The sequence below is a fragment of the Patella vulgata genome, chromosome 9 (assembly GCF_932274485.2).
Source record: "Patella vulgata chromosome 9, xgPatVulg1.2, whole genome shotgun sequence".
In the NCBI taxonomy this organism is placed as follows: Eukaryota; Metazoa; Mollusca; class Gastropoda; family Patellidae; genus Patella; species Patella vulgata.
Window position 1 is genome coordinate 39649981 of NC_065887.2, and position 16302 is coordinate 39666282.

The 16302-nt window shown below is 38.6% G+C and overlaps 1 protein-coding gene across 1 annotated transcript; it reads right to left on the reverse strand.

Annotated features, from left to right (window-relative positions):
• Positions 1-8459: 8459 nt before the first annotated feature.
• Positions 8460-14940, reverse strand: LOC126807859 (patched domain-containing protein 3). The gene is made up of 4 exons (XM_050532703.2): positions 14850-14940; positions 12720-13739; positions 10951-11157; positions 8460-10183 (listed from the first exon to the last, which is right to left on the reverse strand). Exons 2-4 carry the CDS (start codon positions 13723-13725, stop codon positions 8745-8747), a joined length of 2652 nt encoding a protein of 883 aa, XP_050388660.1. The 5' UTR covers positions 13726-13739; positions 14850-14940; the 3' UTR covers positions 8460-8744.
• Between the last annotated feature and the right edge of the window lie 1362 nt (positions 14941-16302).

The window sequence follows — 16302 nt, forward strand, 5'->3', positions numbered from 1 at the left end:
TTAAATATAGTAATTGTTATCCATAGAACTGTTGTGTTTATTTTTATTTTGTGTTTTTAACCAATTTAAAGGAGACTTTGGATATATACGGACGTTTTGTATTGTATGCTTTTACCAATTTTAAACCCATTAAGAGTAAATAATTTAATTAAATCAACCTGTCCATATGATATTTAATGTATTGGACGTTAAATATTTAATAAACAACAGGGTCGTAATTCACCTACTACATTAGCATCAGTCAGAAGAACATTATTGAAATTTAATTAAGAGAAGTAGGTGATAGTTACCTGGAGAAGGTAAGGCTAGTAGTTTCGGAAGGATTTAATGCTACTTTCCATTTTAATGACCATTTGTAAATCGTTTCAGGATCAGCATTTAATTTATGTTGAGCAGAGACATGGTTATCTATTAAAAATAATGAGGTATCGTCAGCGGACAGGAGTATATTAGATAAAAAGTTATTTGTTAGGTCATTAATATAAAGGGGAAATAAAAGCGGACCAATTATCGACCCTTGCGGAACACCGGTAGACATATTTCTTATAAAAGATTGTTGACCACTTAAGACGACACATTGCTCGCGATCTTGGAGATAATTAGTAATTAATTTGTGGGTGTCATGACGGATACCATAGTTATGTAGTAACCCGCGATGCCAAAAGATAGATTTTACTTCGTGTGCCTTATCAAGAGCCTTGCAAATATAATTGTACATTTCTAGAAGTTGGTAAGTAGCTGAGTTATTAGGGGGAAATCCGGATTGATGGGGGTTATGATTAAAGTTTCCATTTAGGCATGGATTTGATAAATACCTATGGCTCGTCGGAAATTGTCAACCAGGCTATTAACGTACGTATACGGTCGGGGGGCATCCTATCGGGATGTATAATTTACCACATAGCAATGATTCTAAAATCTAGATTCAACCACCACCTCGGTTTGTCATTTAAGTAGTGAGGTGTGTCGTGCTCGAGGAAGGGTATTAATTTAAAATTGTGGACAACGAGCGCGGAGACCGACGAAAGAAATCCCCATCTTGAAATTTTAACTTAGTATCTTGAAATGATACAATACTAAGTAGAAGTTTCAAGTTGAAATTTCAAGATACTAAGTCGAAATTTCAAGGTACTAAGCTTCCATCACTTTTGGCCGATTTTAATAATTCCTTTTTCTTTAAATTTTTTGAGAAAAAAAAACCCCACAGGTCATCAATACACATTAATCTACTATAATATTGTAATCAATGTATACGTTTGCGACTGTGTTGTATAAAAACGATCAAAGTTGTTTCTAGGACAACTTAGTATCTTGAAATGATACAATACTAAGTAGAAGTTTCAAGTTGAAATTTCAAGATACTAAGTCGAAATTTCAAGGTACTAAGCTTCCATCACTTTTGGCCGATTTTAATAATTCCTTTTTCTTTAAATTTTTTGAGAAAAAAAAACCCCCACAGGTCATCAATACACATTAATCTACTATAATATTGTAATCAATGTATACGTTTGCGACTGTGTTGTATAAAAACGATCAAAGTTGTTTCTAGGACAACTCTAGTTTTTTGCGTTTTCTTAACAATATTATTCAGAGAAATCAGACACAAATACAGAATAAATAGATTTTAAACTACATGATATCATTGACAAAAAAACCCTTCTCTCTTTAAAAGAAGGCATACCTACCATACTCAAGTGAAAGTTTAACTTCGCCGCTGTTCGGTCACAATGGCCCTATAGCATTTTGAATGATGTGTGCCCGTCTTCATTAATCCAGTCGGGGTAGAGCAGTAGGACGTTAAACCCCATTTCATGTACTCACTGACCCTCCACCACTTCTCCCCATATTGAACACTCTTAATGCCACAACATTAATCTTTTACGGGCATCTTTTACAGTGTTTGATGTTATAAGGCCCTGGTCGAAGTGGCGATCTTACATAAATTGCAAGTATCCATAATTGTGTATGATGTCTGGAACTGCCTAACACGGCCTTTATCTTAAAAACGAACTGTATGATATACCGTCTGAGTGAGAATCATTTAAAAATGACTTCTGTTTTTTTTTCTTTTACGCGACTTCTGTTGTTTTACAAGACTTTCAATGAAAGTATCACGCTTTCCCGGCATCGCCCTAGAATTTATGTCAGATGCGAGGAAATCACGAACTTTATTTCAGTTTCACTCAAGTTTTTCGTTTAGAATTCAAATGCATGGTCATTTCATTTTCTATTCGTTTACACGAGATATTTGTATACTCTTTATAACTCATCATCCTGTATTTATCAAGTAATTTCCGGATATCACTTTCAAAAATTCTGTTCTTTATCTGATTTGGGACCAACCAAAGGGCACGAAGTGTAACTTTTAAATAAATAACTTTTAAATTTATATATTTACTCGATTGTCTTTCCTGCTATGGACTCTTTGGTTTCCGTCTTGATTTACTTGTATTGACCTTATTTGTATGCTATCACAAGGTCGTTTACGCTGTATTGGTTTACAGTGCGGAGTTCTTAATATTTCTTATGTATGCCGGTCAAAAATTGTCTCCAACCAAAACAGGTTGTTCTAAGAAATACGAAGCAAAATGTATGTGCATTTATGATTAATAACAATGAAAGTACCTTTTGAGGACAGTGGATTCTGTATACGGGTTTAACTAATGGGCTTTTACTTAACTATGGGTTTAAATGGTGATTAGTATCCTAATATTACGCGTTCAACCAATGGGCAGTAACCTCATTTTGCGGATTCGCTAATCGATACGCCAATATCGAAATAACCAAGACCTTTGGGATACAAAGCTATATTTCAAGTTTTGTCAAATCGGATAAAGATTGTGACCACTAGAGTGTCTGTCCACAAACAAAGTGTGAACGGACGAACATGCGGACGACGGACAGGGGCGACGACAATATAAGTCCACATGAAAATGTGGGCGTATAATAAAATGTTCTAAGAACCATCCATTAATCAGTTTTATTCATGTATCTGGAATTTTTATTGTAAAATTACGCAACGTATGAATGCTTATCTGCATATTTTATACATATATTATGCTATAAATTGTTAACATGATTATGTAACACATCCATATTTTATATTTTATGTTCGACATCCTGAAACATTAACATATATTTCTAATCCATCAGAAAATCTGACGAAAAGTAATTGACAAGCTTGTTGCCAGAGCCTCTGGTTAAATATCTTTCTCTTTGACAAATGACATTGACTTGTCTACGATCTCGTGAAATACTAGTTATGATTCTGAACTAATTTGATCGAGGTTTGACGCTTGTCTTCATAGATTGGAGCGAGACAACATCAATCAAATTTGTGACCGCCATAGTAGTGACAGTTTTGAATGGGTTTTTTTAAAAAAAAAAAAAAAAAAAAAAAAAAAAAAAAAATATTATGGTCATGGGAGGGCGAACCCTAGCGATATTCGACGAACTATAACTTTCCGTCCTGTTGATATCGAGTGCTAATAAACTAGCCCCGATGTCAAACCTCTCAGTGATGTAGTAACGAACAAGTGAATATTTACTGCTGATCAGTTTGGGGAAATAAATGTAATTACATTAGAATATAGGGACCTTTCGCATCGGTACGAAAACGAGCACCAAAACGAACATATGTTCGTTTTCGTTTTCGTATCCTCTAACACGCGGTTTCGCAATCCGACGTACGATAATAGCTAGATGGCGTTAATGAACTTCTCGGTCAAGGCAAAGTTTTCAATCGATATTTTGGCAGATGTACAACAAATCAAGCAGAATAGTGCTTTTGAGCACATTCAACGAACTCCACATAATCAACAATACACACAAAGCCTCGAAAAATGGTGGAAAATTCAATATATGAGACAAGAAACATGTTCGTTTGCATACCTACGTAAATCCAGCTCCATACGCGTAACGTTTTTCACTGGCCGAACACTCATTAGGGATTGACGTCACAAGTACACACGATGACGTTTTCGTACCGATGCGAAAGGTCCCTAGTATCATATTCACAAGAGAGAGGGAGAGAGAGATGGTTTTAACGTCCACTCGACACAAACTACGTCATATCGGGACTAACATATGGTTCAGTTTTATTTTAATAATTCGTTTGCGCGTAGGGATCTATAGCGGTGGGAGGAAACCGGGGGACCCGGAGAAAACCCACGAGGTTGAACAGGCGACCCTACTCCTTCTCACGTACAACTGAGGAATCGACACCACGCCAGTTGATTCAATGAAAGATCTTATGATATAACGCGCACGTGCTAACCATTCGGCCACCCCCACCCCCACCACACACACACACACACACACACATATTCACAATAGCTATCAATATGCCAGGCGCAAAGTATTTTTCACGAGCTTTGATTATTTTTTTTTCAAATTTGGTGTGAAGCATTTTGGTCACTAGAGCACGAACCATGTTGATTTTAAGTATTCTATGACTTTCAGTTTCAGAAAAATGTTAGGTGTCCAGAAAAGATTGGGAACATCTCCATTATGTTTCAGGATGAATTTAGTTATTACTTCTTGTTTCTGGTAAAAAGACAAATGTTATGGCCCGTGGGTCATGCCAGGCGGAGCCATGTGTAGGGGTTGGGGTGGGGTGGGAATCATGCCCCACACGCCACCTACATTCTCTATGTCTGTATCAATATATGTTTTTTAAAATTATTTAAATTACAGATGTGACGTCATCCTTAAGACATTGCATAATATATTGAAACATTGCGTAATATAATGATGTCCCTCAATACATTATGCAAGAGCTAAATCTGCCAATTGCAGGTCTTTCTTTAGGCCTGAAATGTTATCTAAATTATTAATTAGACATTAATTAACTTGTCCAGACCATAATCAACTCTCGATGGCATCACTAGACTGTGATATTTACTGGAATAGAACCCGGTCTGCTGCTTCTGATTAAATAAAAAAATGGATAATCGAGACTATGTATTTCATCGTACCGACTTTAGTAATGATGATGGAGGCTAGGCAAGAAATTCAATCGCTAAATACTCGGTTCAGGGTTGATCAATTTGGCTGAAATGTTCAGCAAATTCCCTTTACATTATCTAGTTTTTAACTATTATAGTGAGAACTACCAGCTCTTTACCTACTCTCCCATGTATCTTTAATGTCTCGCTGTCGACCATTCAACCACACTTAAATCGCTTGTTCTTGTTTACAGGAAGCTCGTTCTTATGTAAGTCAGTGAGTAAGACGTTGGCTCGCTAACCTGGAGATCCGTATACAATCCCGATGTTTGCCGATGTGATTTTCCCGTCAGTGGTGCAGGGGGAGAGACAGCGAAATGGGGTTTAATGTCCACTCGACACAAACTAGGTCATTTCGGGAATAGTATATGGTTCAATTTTATTTCAATAATTCGTTTGCGCGTAGGGGTCTTTAGCAGTGGGAGGAAACCGGAGGGCCCGGAGAAAACCCATGAGATTGGATCGGCGACCCTACTCATTGTCACGTACAACCGGGGAATCGAAAACATGCCAGTTGACTCAATGGCAGACCAGTGCTGCAGTGCGCCAGTGGTGCAGAACTGAGGACCCCCAAAGATGAGACAAAAACCAAGGTCGCGTGTACACATTGGCGTTCACGAAAAAGATCTCCTGATCTTGGAATACGATATAAGCCTAGGCCGTGGCGCAGCTGTCGGGCATAATTTCCCACATGGCATATTGTATGACCTATATCTGCCTTCATTAGCCCTATCGGATCAAAACAGTAGGGCATTAAACCCGTACATGTCTACATTGTGACACGTACATGTACAGTATCCCCATCCATCACTCACCCTTAACAGAAAGGTGTTGTGTGATTTATAAATGTCAAGTATTCGAAGGTTATGTCTGGGAAATCTGTGGATGTTTATAGAAACACTGTGTAAATCAACTCAAATTTTAGCTTATATATTGTCTACGTATATGGTTACATAAGAGACGTTTTTATGGGTTGTAGAATTGTAATAAACAAGTAAATGAGATTGATATCATGTCTAATAAATTACATTCAAACTAGAAGTCAATCATGTTTTGTTTTATTTTTTTATTCCCCACTGACAGAACTTATATAAGGAAATTATTGTACTTAATCGGGAACGATATTGAAATCACCTAACCTTGCTAAAGATGGAGGGGAAGGGGGGAGGTTAGAAGGTCTGTCATTGAGTCAAGCTGGGTCGTTTCAATTCCTCGCTTGCACGTGACAAGTTGTAGGGTCGCCTAGCCAACATCATGGGGTTTCTCTGGTTTTCGCCCCGTCTTCATTAGCCCAGGTTAGGAGCAGAACAGTAGGACGTTAAACACCATTTCATTTCATTTCACTCTGGTTTTCGCCCACTGCTAAATACCCCTACGCGCAAGGGAATTACCGAAATAGTATTGAATCATGTCCTAGTCCTGAAATGCCCTAGCCCCCCCCCTCTCTCTCTTCTTAGATTTTATTAAAGGCCCTGGATGTTGATATATAGAGAGACGCCCTGAAAACCCAGCTCTTTTATACATGAGAGATTTTATATCTCGTTAGAAATATCTACTTTAATGTTGCAAGTTTCGATATCAAACAACGATAGTACATGCGGCTCTTTTTTTACACGTAACAGCACCACGGATCAGTTCTCAGTCACTAGTTCTCCCTTGTCAGTGGTGCAGGACAGGGGACCAGACAAGGGACAACGTATAGTCGTTCGGATGGGACTAAACACCAAAGTCCTGTGTACACATTGGCGTGCAGGTAAAAGATCCATTGACAATTGGAATTAGATCTAAGAGTAGGCCGTAGCGCCGCTGTCCAGCAAAATTTCCCTTATAGCACACTGTATGGCGTATGCCCGTCTTCATTAGCCCAGTAGGAGCAAAACAGTAGGACGTTAAACCCCATTTCATTTCATTTCATTTATCTCTAACACAAATAATTGATTTCGACTGAACAGGATTTATGGTGGAGGTATGGGGTGTAAATAGGCCCTTTAAAACCCGAGAACCAGTATATTCCTTCCGTTCTGGGGAAGATGCAACGATATGCCAGGGTTGATTCCCGAACATCGGGCTACGAAAACGCAGCTAAAACTTTGAGGTGGTATACTGATGTGTTTGTATTTAGCTAGGACTAGATGCCTTGGTTTCATCTGGCAATTGTAATTATTTTATTAATGTATGTCAGATAAATTATTACCATATTAAGATTATTTAAACGTACACGGCCCAATGTAATGGTATATAAATCTTTCGCAAATATTGTTAAGTTAAGTTAATCAAGCGGTGTTCAATCGGTTTGGGACGGCCATTTATGGTGCATTACTTAACATGCCCCGTACTGTGATCAAAATAATAATCAATCGTTGTTTTGAAGACACAATGACAGTTTTGCTTATTGAATTCCGACGTGATTCACATCTGTATTAGTACCATAGTCACTACATTCAACACGGTGATTCACATCTGTATTAGTACCATAGTCACTACATTCAAAACGGTGATTCACATCTGTATTAGTACCATAGTCACTACATTCAAAACGGTAGAATGTTAAACCCCATTTCATTTCATTTCATTACATTCAAAACGAGAGTGCCGAATAATCCTACAATCCTCTCCTCGCAGCGTGAATTTTCATACTTTCTGTGACTGCTAGAGATGCAGAAATTTATTTAGGCTACTTTCTTCAGTCAGTTATCCCAAGCACGGACCACCCTTTCGTCCCCATTTTACAACTTTTAGTCCACATACTTCTAACTTGCCACGGGTTGTCAAACAAAACTAAACAGACAAAATAAAATACTTTAAAGGTACGGCTACGCATCATCAAATACTATTTCCAACTTACCAAGGGTTGTCAAGACTTAAAAGGTAGGGCTACGTATATTCAATTAATATTTGCAAATGGCACACACATTCTTAGGAGGAATATTTTCGGGCGAAAGGACCAAATATTTTCTGCTCCTATACTGGGCTAATGAAGACGGGCATACGCCATACAGTGTGCTATGAGGGAAATTTTGCCCGGGCAGCGGCACTATCGCCTACTCTTATATCGAATTCCAACTGCCAGGGGATCTTTTACGTGCATTCCAATATATACACGGGACCTCGGTTTTTCGTCTCACCCGAAGGACTAGACAGCTGTCCTTGTCAGGCCCTCCGTCCTGCATCACTGACAAGGGCGAACCACGCCGGAAAATCTGGATAAACTTTCTCGGCCAATGCAGCGATCGAACACCCGACCTCCAGGCTAGCGAGCCAGCGTCTTACCAACTTAGCCACGTAATCCCCGCAAAGGGGTCTGAGCTTCGGGTGAGTGGGTATTGGGTCGGTAGGATATCAAGGAATAAAGGCTCGGTTTCCATTATTTATTTTTCTTAAAATTAAACGGACTATATTACATAGAATATAACTATTTACTTAATTATTATAAATATATAAATACTCCTAAAATATAACAATTATACACAATATTAACATAATATAACTACATGTACATAATCATTATAAATACTCCTAACATAAAAACAATCATACACAATTTTAATTATATTTACAAATAACAGTAATAAGACTTTACTTATTAAAGGTAAAAAATCCTAAAGCCCTCAGAGTAAATCATATTTAAATTATGTTTCGTTCTAGTATTCATATGTTTTGCATTGCCAATTAACTTCTTTAAATAACTCTTTGGTGTAACACCCTCACCCTCTGAACACCACGTTGATAGAATTGTGTTTACTCCCCTTCGGGTATTTTAGTATTTTGAAAGGCAGGATTATCTAAACCGTTAGACGTTTTGGAGGCTTGTTTCTTGGGATAGACAGGGAGTTGATCTGCGAAGGCTTCTGTCGTCACCGGGCCAATTATTGATAAGACAACTGGTAGTAAAAGAGCTGCATGAAGTATACCGAAGGCAATGACAAGAACCATCACTTTAAAGAATGATTCAAAAACGTACGAATCGGATAATGCCAAAGTAGAGATACCAATTAAAGATGATAACCCAGCGTTCCAAATCGGACTTGATGCTTTAGCAATTGTGGAAGAAGTACGAGCGTTTCGATTTGAGCCTGACGATGTCAAGTATCCATGACAGATGTGTACGCTATAGTCGACCGAGAAGCCAACGCTCATGATTAAATGTATCATAGTGATGGAACTAAGCGTTAAATTCCAATAATGCATAAACCCGAAAATACCCGTTAGAATCATGACAAGGTTTACGATAACCAGGAACACCATAAGGGGATGGGGCATCAGAAGTACCGTTATCAGAAACATGGCGCCTAATGCCGCTCCGACCATTTGAACTGTGTTTGGTATGATAGCATTATATTGTTCAAAGTACATAAAATAAGGAGAGTAAACAAATGAAGACAATGGCGACCGCTCGGCAGTACCCCGTAAGTCCGACATCAATTTCCCTTGGTCACTGGACCCTGGAACATCACTTGAGAATACGTAACAACGGGATTTCAAAATGGCGTCTTTCGCGTCGTTAAAAACTATGTCGTTTTTAAAGGGAGTATAAAACATTAAGAAAGTTTGCAGCCCTTCAACAAACTCTTGTGGTGTGTAATTTTCATTATAAAAGAAACGTCCTGATTCTTGGTAGCTGGTCAACCAACAAAGTGTGTGATTTTTCTTAACGAAATCAATTTCTGTTAGATTTGAAATCAACTGGTGAATATTTTTGGACACCCCTGCTTGGCTGTAATCCATTTCGTCCTCAAAAACAACGGATACTGGGAAAGAAGTTTGGTAATTATTTTTAAACCAATTGCTATAATTTTGATAGTAAGAATCCTTGCTTACTAGATTGTTCAAAATAAGGCCCTGCTCGAGATTAATAACGCCCCATATAGCGAACCCAAAGTAGACCATAAAAGATATGATAACGATAACCTTTACAACAGGCTTCAACAAGAAACGTGTAAATACCATTCGTGGTAAAATTTCACAGCCGCTTTCGTCTTCTTCTCGTACTCTTGGTGGGAACCCAGAACAACACCAAACGGCAACAGGGTTGGCGCCATCTTTTCTCATCTGATCGGCGGTTGGTCTTATTTGACACGTGACACAATGTCGATTAGCGTGTACACGTCTAGCGTGTATGACTAAACAACCAGCAAAGAAGGTCATGTGGCACAGATAACAAAAGAGAAGAGCAAGGCCTGAAAAAATACCCAGGTTATTTTAAAATGTATGCTATAAATATAGGCCCTGTTACAATTGTAGTGTTTAATTAAAGTATTCAAAATACAACCTTACCGAAAAAGATAGTTTCAGTTACACGTAATGTCCGCGTTAATATTTATGTTAACGAAACAAAACTATTGTGTAAATAGCTTTTTGCCAGCTTTGCTTTATTCCCGTGCAAATACCTGAAGTATGTGGCACTATTTTGAAACGGTACAATCGTCAGTTTTCGTGATTGGCAGCATGTCCTAGTGATCGCATTGCACGATACTTGTATACACCACGTGAAAAGGCTACCAAAAAGAAAGGATCAGAATCCTAATGCAAGGAAGCCACTGTGGCTTAGTGCGTAAGACGTTCACTCGCTGTCCGGAGGTCCCGTGTTCGATCCTTGGCTCGGCGTTGCTCCCTCTTTTCAGTGATATAGGACGAAGGGTCTAGCAAGGAACAACGTATAGTCTTTCGGATGGAACGAATAACCGTGGTCCCGTGTACATAATGGTGCGCACTTACAACATTGTTTTAAGACTCTTGACAGATAAACTGGATACAAGAGTAGGCCATAGCGCCGCTGTCCGGGCAAAATGCCCATCCTTGCCCACTGCATGGCGTATGTCAGATTTCATTAGTCTAGTCGGTGCTGAAAAGTAGGACGTTAACGCCCATTTCATTTTATTTATTTGAGTAACGTAAAGTGATTCAGAAATGTCCGTGATAATATCCAGACGGTTTAGTTACTTACCGGTATAAATACAAAAATGGCGGACACTCATAAAATCGGACATTGCACCCACAGCAAAGGCTATGACGTCAGTCATTGCAGCTATCGTCACAGAAATGCCACTAGAACGGAACATCAATCCAATTCTTTCTTCTATGGAGTTCTTCTTACATATGTAGGTTTCTGCCCAGCCAGACATCATGATGAAGGAATAATCAACACCAACACCTTAAACAAAAAGTGTTGGGATAATTGAAAAATTGATCAATAAACACAACCAGTTACACATTAATTTCATTCTGCTTTCTTTTTAAAATTTAGACTACCAAGGGTTATTGTACATGCACGCCAAGGTGTTCTCCCGCCCTTGCTACGTCCACTAAGAACGGGGAAGCAGGCTGTAAAATATACAGGGACATTGGCAACTTTCTCGAGTAAGCTGGGAGCCACGATGGCTTGTTAAGAAAGACGTTGACTAGCTGGCTTGGAGGTCCCGCCTACGATCCCTGCGTTGGCAGGCGTGGTTTCACCTTATCAGTTGTGCAGGACAGAGGGCATGGCAAGGGACAAAGAATAGTCGTTCGGATGGGACTAAAAACCGCGGTCCCGTATACACATTATCATGTACGTGAAAATAAAAGATTCCTTGGCAGTTGGAATTCGATATAAGAGTAGGCCGTAGCGCCCTTGTCCGGATAAAATTTGCCTCATAGCATGCTGTATGTCCGTCTTCATTAGTCCAGTCGGGGCATAACAGTAGGACGTTAAACAGTAGAGAGTTAACGCGTCCACTCGACACAAACTAGGTAATTTCGGGACTAACACATGGTTCATTTTTATTTCAATAATCGCTTGCGCGTAGGGGTCTTTAGCAATGGGAGGAAACCAGTGGACCCGGGAGATTGGTCAGGCGGCCCTACTCCTTGTCACGTACATCCGGGGATTCGATACCACGCCCCCCCCCCCCCCCCAAGCAAGGAAACAAATTGTAGATATTTATTTTCAAATCAGATTGCACGGGCGAACTATTATTAGCAAAGTAAAGATATGAGTCAGTTTGAGATTAAATTAATATGGTTCAAGTATTTCTATTGCTAGAAAGGGGAATTTTGTCAGGTCAGTGTGGATTAGTATCGGCCAAATATAATATTTATGGTCCGATTCAAATCACCACTCCGCTTGACCGTTCAAACTTTATTCAACATTAAGAAATCCAGTATAATTTCAACAAATATTTGAAATGTATATGTGTGCAAAACATTTAATTCATGCAGCACAAGTCACAAATAGCAACGATTGTGATTTCAAATATTCTTCTATTTGCGTTATTAAATACATACAAAGCAGAAAGGTAGCAATAATTTTAACTTTTGTCGCATGTGAAGTCATATCTACCAAAACATCTAATATTATGATATACATTATCGGGGTGTCATACCATTTTTCTAAAATATGAAATGATGGCATTATAAGACGAGTACTCTATCGTCTGCAACCATTTTAGGTTAATCCTTTTAGAACCCCCAAAAACAAAAAACAAAACAAAAAAAAAACAACCCAAAAAACGTCTTCATTAGCCCAGTTCGGAGCAGAAAAGTAAGTTAGACGTTGAACCCCATTTAATTTCATTGAGAAATAAAATATCCACTTACCTATTACCAGAAAGGGCATGACACCGACGATGTTGACAAATTTCATTGAGAAATATATTATCCACTTACCTATTACCAGAAAGGGCATGACACCGACGATGTTGACAAATTTCATTGAGAAATAAAATATCCACTTACCTATTACCAGAAAGGGCATGACACCGACGATGTTGACAAATTTCAGGCCGATTAAGCTGAGGGTTCCAAAAGAAGCGAGGATAGATAACCCTACTGCAACAACTGCTGCTCTTGCCAGATGTCCACGATTAGCAACACAGTTTCCCCCAGAACTTGTAAAGGTGGCGTAGATCAACATTAACGTAAAGGAATAGGAGAAATTACGAATGTCCTTTTTGGTGTTGCGGTTCAACTCTACATTTAGAGACTGGGAAGTGGAATAGGCAAATTCTGTGAGATTGAGACTGGTCTGCAGTTCAGGCAAATAATTCATAATTCCGATTTCCCACGCCCTCGATCTTTCTGTTTCGGTGGCGTTACTTTGGGCTAATTCAAACAGGAGTCGAAACATCTTTGCAGATTGTAAAGTACCATTGATGGCGTCCGCCTTTCCCAAAAAACGATTTAAGTCAATAACTCTGTGTTCAGTTACTTGCCAATCGGGAAATGTCATTTTGTTTTTTCGATAACGGTTAAGAAATTTCTTTTCTAGTAGCATTTCACCGTCTATGACACAGGTCCGTACTTGTTTACCGCAGACATCGCTGTACGTAAAATTTGTATTATCTTTAGTCACATTGAAGTTTCGTATTTTTGAAATAATATGCCCAATTTCTTCTAGGATGTCTTCCGATAGGACGTTTTTTCCATTCTTTGCTCGTATAAGTACGTCTGCATTGTAAGGGACATTAGCAAGAGTGTGCGACCAGTAATTGTTCTGAATTCCTTTGGAAAAGATATCCGAAACTCGATCTTGGTCTAGAGCGGCCTGGCTGTTTTCGGGAAGATAAAGCGTTTCCAGGTCATTTTCACTCTCCATTAAGAGAATTCCTGCTCCCAGGCCACCACAAATTACAAGGGCAGAAATGATAAAAGCAACTGGATATCTACCAACTAATTTACCATAAGACTCGAACACTGACCCGAGTCTGTTTTCTACTGCCTCATAAAGCACCGAACAGCCCATTTTGACGTAAAAATCTGAATTTACAAAAAACAATTAAATAACTAACCAGCGGTTGCCATGCAAGATAAGCCCACATTTTGCAAGCGATGGATAGGAAATAAGCTACCCCCCCCCCCCAAAAAAAAACCGAAAAAAACCCCGTGAATTTTCCTACAACCAGGGGCCATAATCCAGGAAGTTATGATCTGAAATACGTGAATATCGAAAAAAACTGAGATCTTTGGCATATAAACAAAATTTTTAAGTTTCATCAAAATCGGACAAAATTGTAACATCTCTACAACCTTCGTATTACATACTTTTACACTATTTGCGTCCACAGAGCGTCTATTCTGTCGGGCAGTTTCGTTCCGATTTTTCTGATATTCGACCTCAACCTTTATCATGGTGTAAGGGTGATATATCTAAACTGTTTTTAAAATTGTATAAAAATTGTCACCTCTAGAGGCCCAACAAACTAAAAATGTGATTTTTCGTACAATAAGGGGCCATAATCTAGGAAGTTATGGTCTGATAGTATCAAGTTCATTTGAAGATCAGTCTATATTTCAAGTTTCGTCAAAATCGGATAAAAATTGTAACCTGTAGCGTGTCCACAAACAAATTATGGACGGTTGGACAGGGGCGACGACAATATACGTTCACATGAAAAAATGGGCGTTTAAACTTTTAAATAGTTTTAAACTTGATTTTGAGAGAATTTAATTAAATATTTTAAGTCTAAAAAATATAATATGGAATATAAAATCTATTTTACAAATAATTTGTCCATAAAATCGGACTACACTTTCTGTCAATTTAAACAAGCTTTCTACCATCAAAATTGTGTGTAGGATTATGAAAAAAAATATTTAGCTCTGACTACATTTTATGTAAATTTAAACATGCATTTAACCATCAGAATTGTGTGTAAAAGTATGAAATAAAATATTAAGCTCCTATGAGACAAATGAAACCAAAAAACGGATAAAATCTGACTACATGTTATGTCAAATTAAACATGCATAGAACAATCAGAATTATGTGTAAAAGTATGAAATAAATAATAAGCTCCTATGAAACAAATGATAAAATTAAATAGTAATGTTTTGGCGTTATAAATGGATTTATAAATATGAACCTACCTGTATTATGATGGCCGTCGAACCTGTTTGGTTCTTGGCGCAGTAATGCCAATTCTTTTGTCCTCACCTGTTATGTAACGAAGACATTTACTGTTATGAAACTGATTTGTTCAAGCCATTTATCATACGTCAAATAAACGAGACTAGATTTATACAACCGGGGCTTGAACATTCATCATCTTTATTCTGACATATAGTTTCCAGTATCACATTAAATTTATGACTGATCAAGAATAGCGAAGCTTCTTTTATAACACTTTGACCTCTCGCATTAATTTATTCGGTTCTAAATTCATACATAACAGCATTTCGTCAGGTATAATGAATTAATTTAACGTGTGTTACTTTACTTATATTCTTTGATTGAAATGAACTGACGTGGTGTTTAATGTCCTACTGTTCTGATCCGACTAGACTAATGAAGATGGACATATAGTCCGGTGGCTGAAGGGGGGGGGGGGGGGGGAAATCACCACGCGAGCTTTGAATTTATGAGATCAATTTTTTCTAGACCAGTTTTTTGCGTAGATCCCGAATCTGGGTGGTGATCAGGCGTTGGGGGGGGGGGCGTTTTCGAGATATGGGGGGGGGGGGTCCAATGTCTACAATTGGGGAAAACTGTCATTATTTTGATATAAATGATGATCATGTTGTATATTAATAAAACATAAATTTGTAGGACTGTCCATCTGTAAAGAAGTGTATATGATGCCCCTGGACAACTGTTTTGATTTGTGGGGGAGATGGGGTGGGGGTAGCAGGTGTGTGTGTATGGAGGTGGGGTGGGAAATTGGCGGGAAATGAGTTCACGTAGATTTAAACGATGATTTTCTTAGAGCTTGGTAAAAACATTACTTTTTAATTCCGCTGCATATCTCTAATTATGTGGGGAAAATTCCCATTGTATGGGGCGGGGGGACAAAATGTAATTTTGGGGACAGAAACCATTCAGTTCAAAATTGATCTGAAAAGTGTTTTCTTTTATCTTTTTCGTTCAATCTGATTAAACCACAGATGCTAGTTCGTTTCGTTTTTCATAGTTCAAAATTTCGTTTTATTTGTCTTCACAACACGGGGGGTTGGATGGCTGAATGATTAGCGTGTGCGCGCTGTATCATACAGTCTGTCATTGAGTCGACTGGCGTGGTTTCGAATCCCCGGTTGTACGTGGCAAGGAGTAGGGTCGCCTGTCCAACCTCGTGGGTTTTCTCCGGGTCCTCCGGTTTCCTCTCACTGCTAAAGACCCCTACGCGCAAGCGAATTATGTAAATAAAATTAAACCATGTTAGTCCCGAAATGACCTAGTTTGTGTCGAGTGGACGTTAAACCCCATTTCTCTCTCTCTCTCTCTTCACAACACTGTTATATAAACGGTCTGTTACGGCGAGTTCTTGGCGTGCTCTGCACGGAACTGTGGGTCATCGCCCAGAAACGTCAGCGCTGATTGATTAAT

Excerpts from the sequence above, each read along its gene's own strand:
- LOC126807859 (XM_050532703.2), bottom strand. The coding sequence starts at position 13,725 with ATGGGCTGTTCGGTGCTTTATGAGGCAGTAGAAAACAGACTCGGGTCA. Across the intron at positions 11,158-12,719 it reads CATGCCCTTTCTGGTAATAG|GTGTTGGTGTTGATTATTCC; the intron begins GTAAGTGGATAT and ends TTTTTGTTTAAG. Across the intron at positions 10,184-10,950 it reads CCATTTTTGTATTTATACCG|GCCTTGCTCTTCTCTTTTGT; the intron begins GTAAGTAACTAA and ends GTATTTTTTCAG.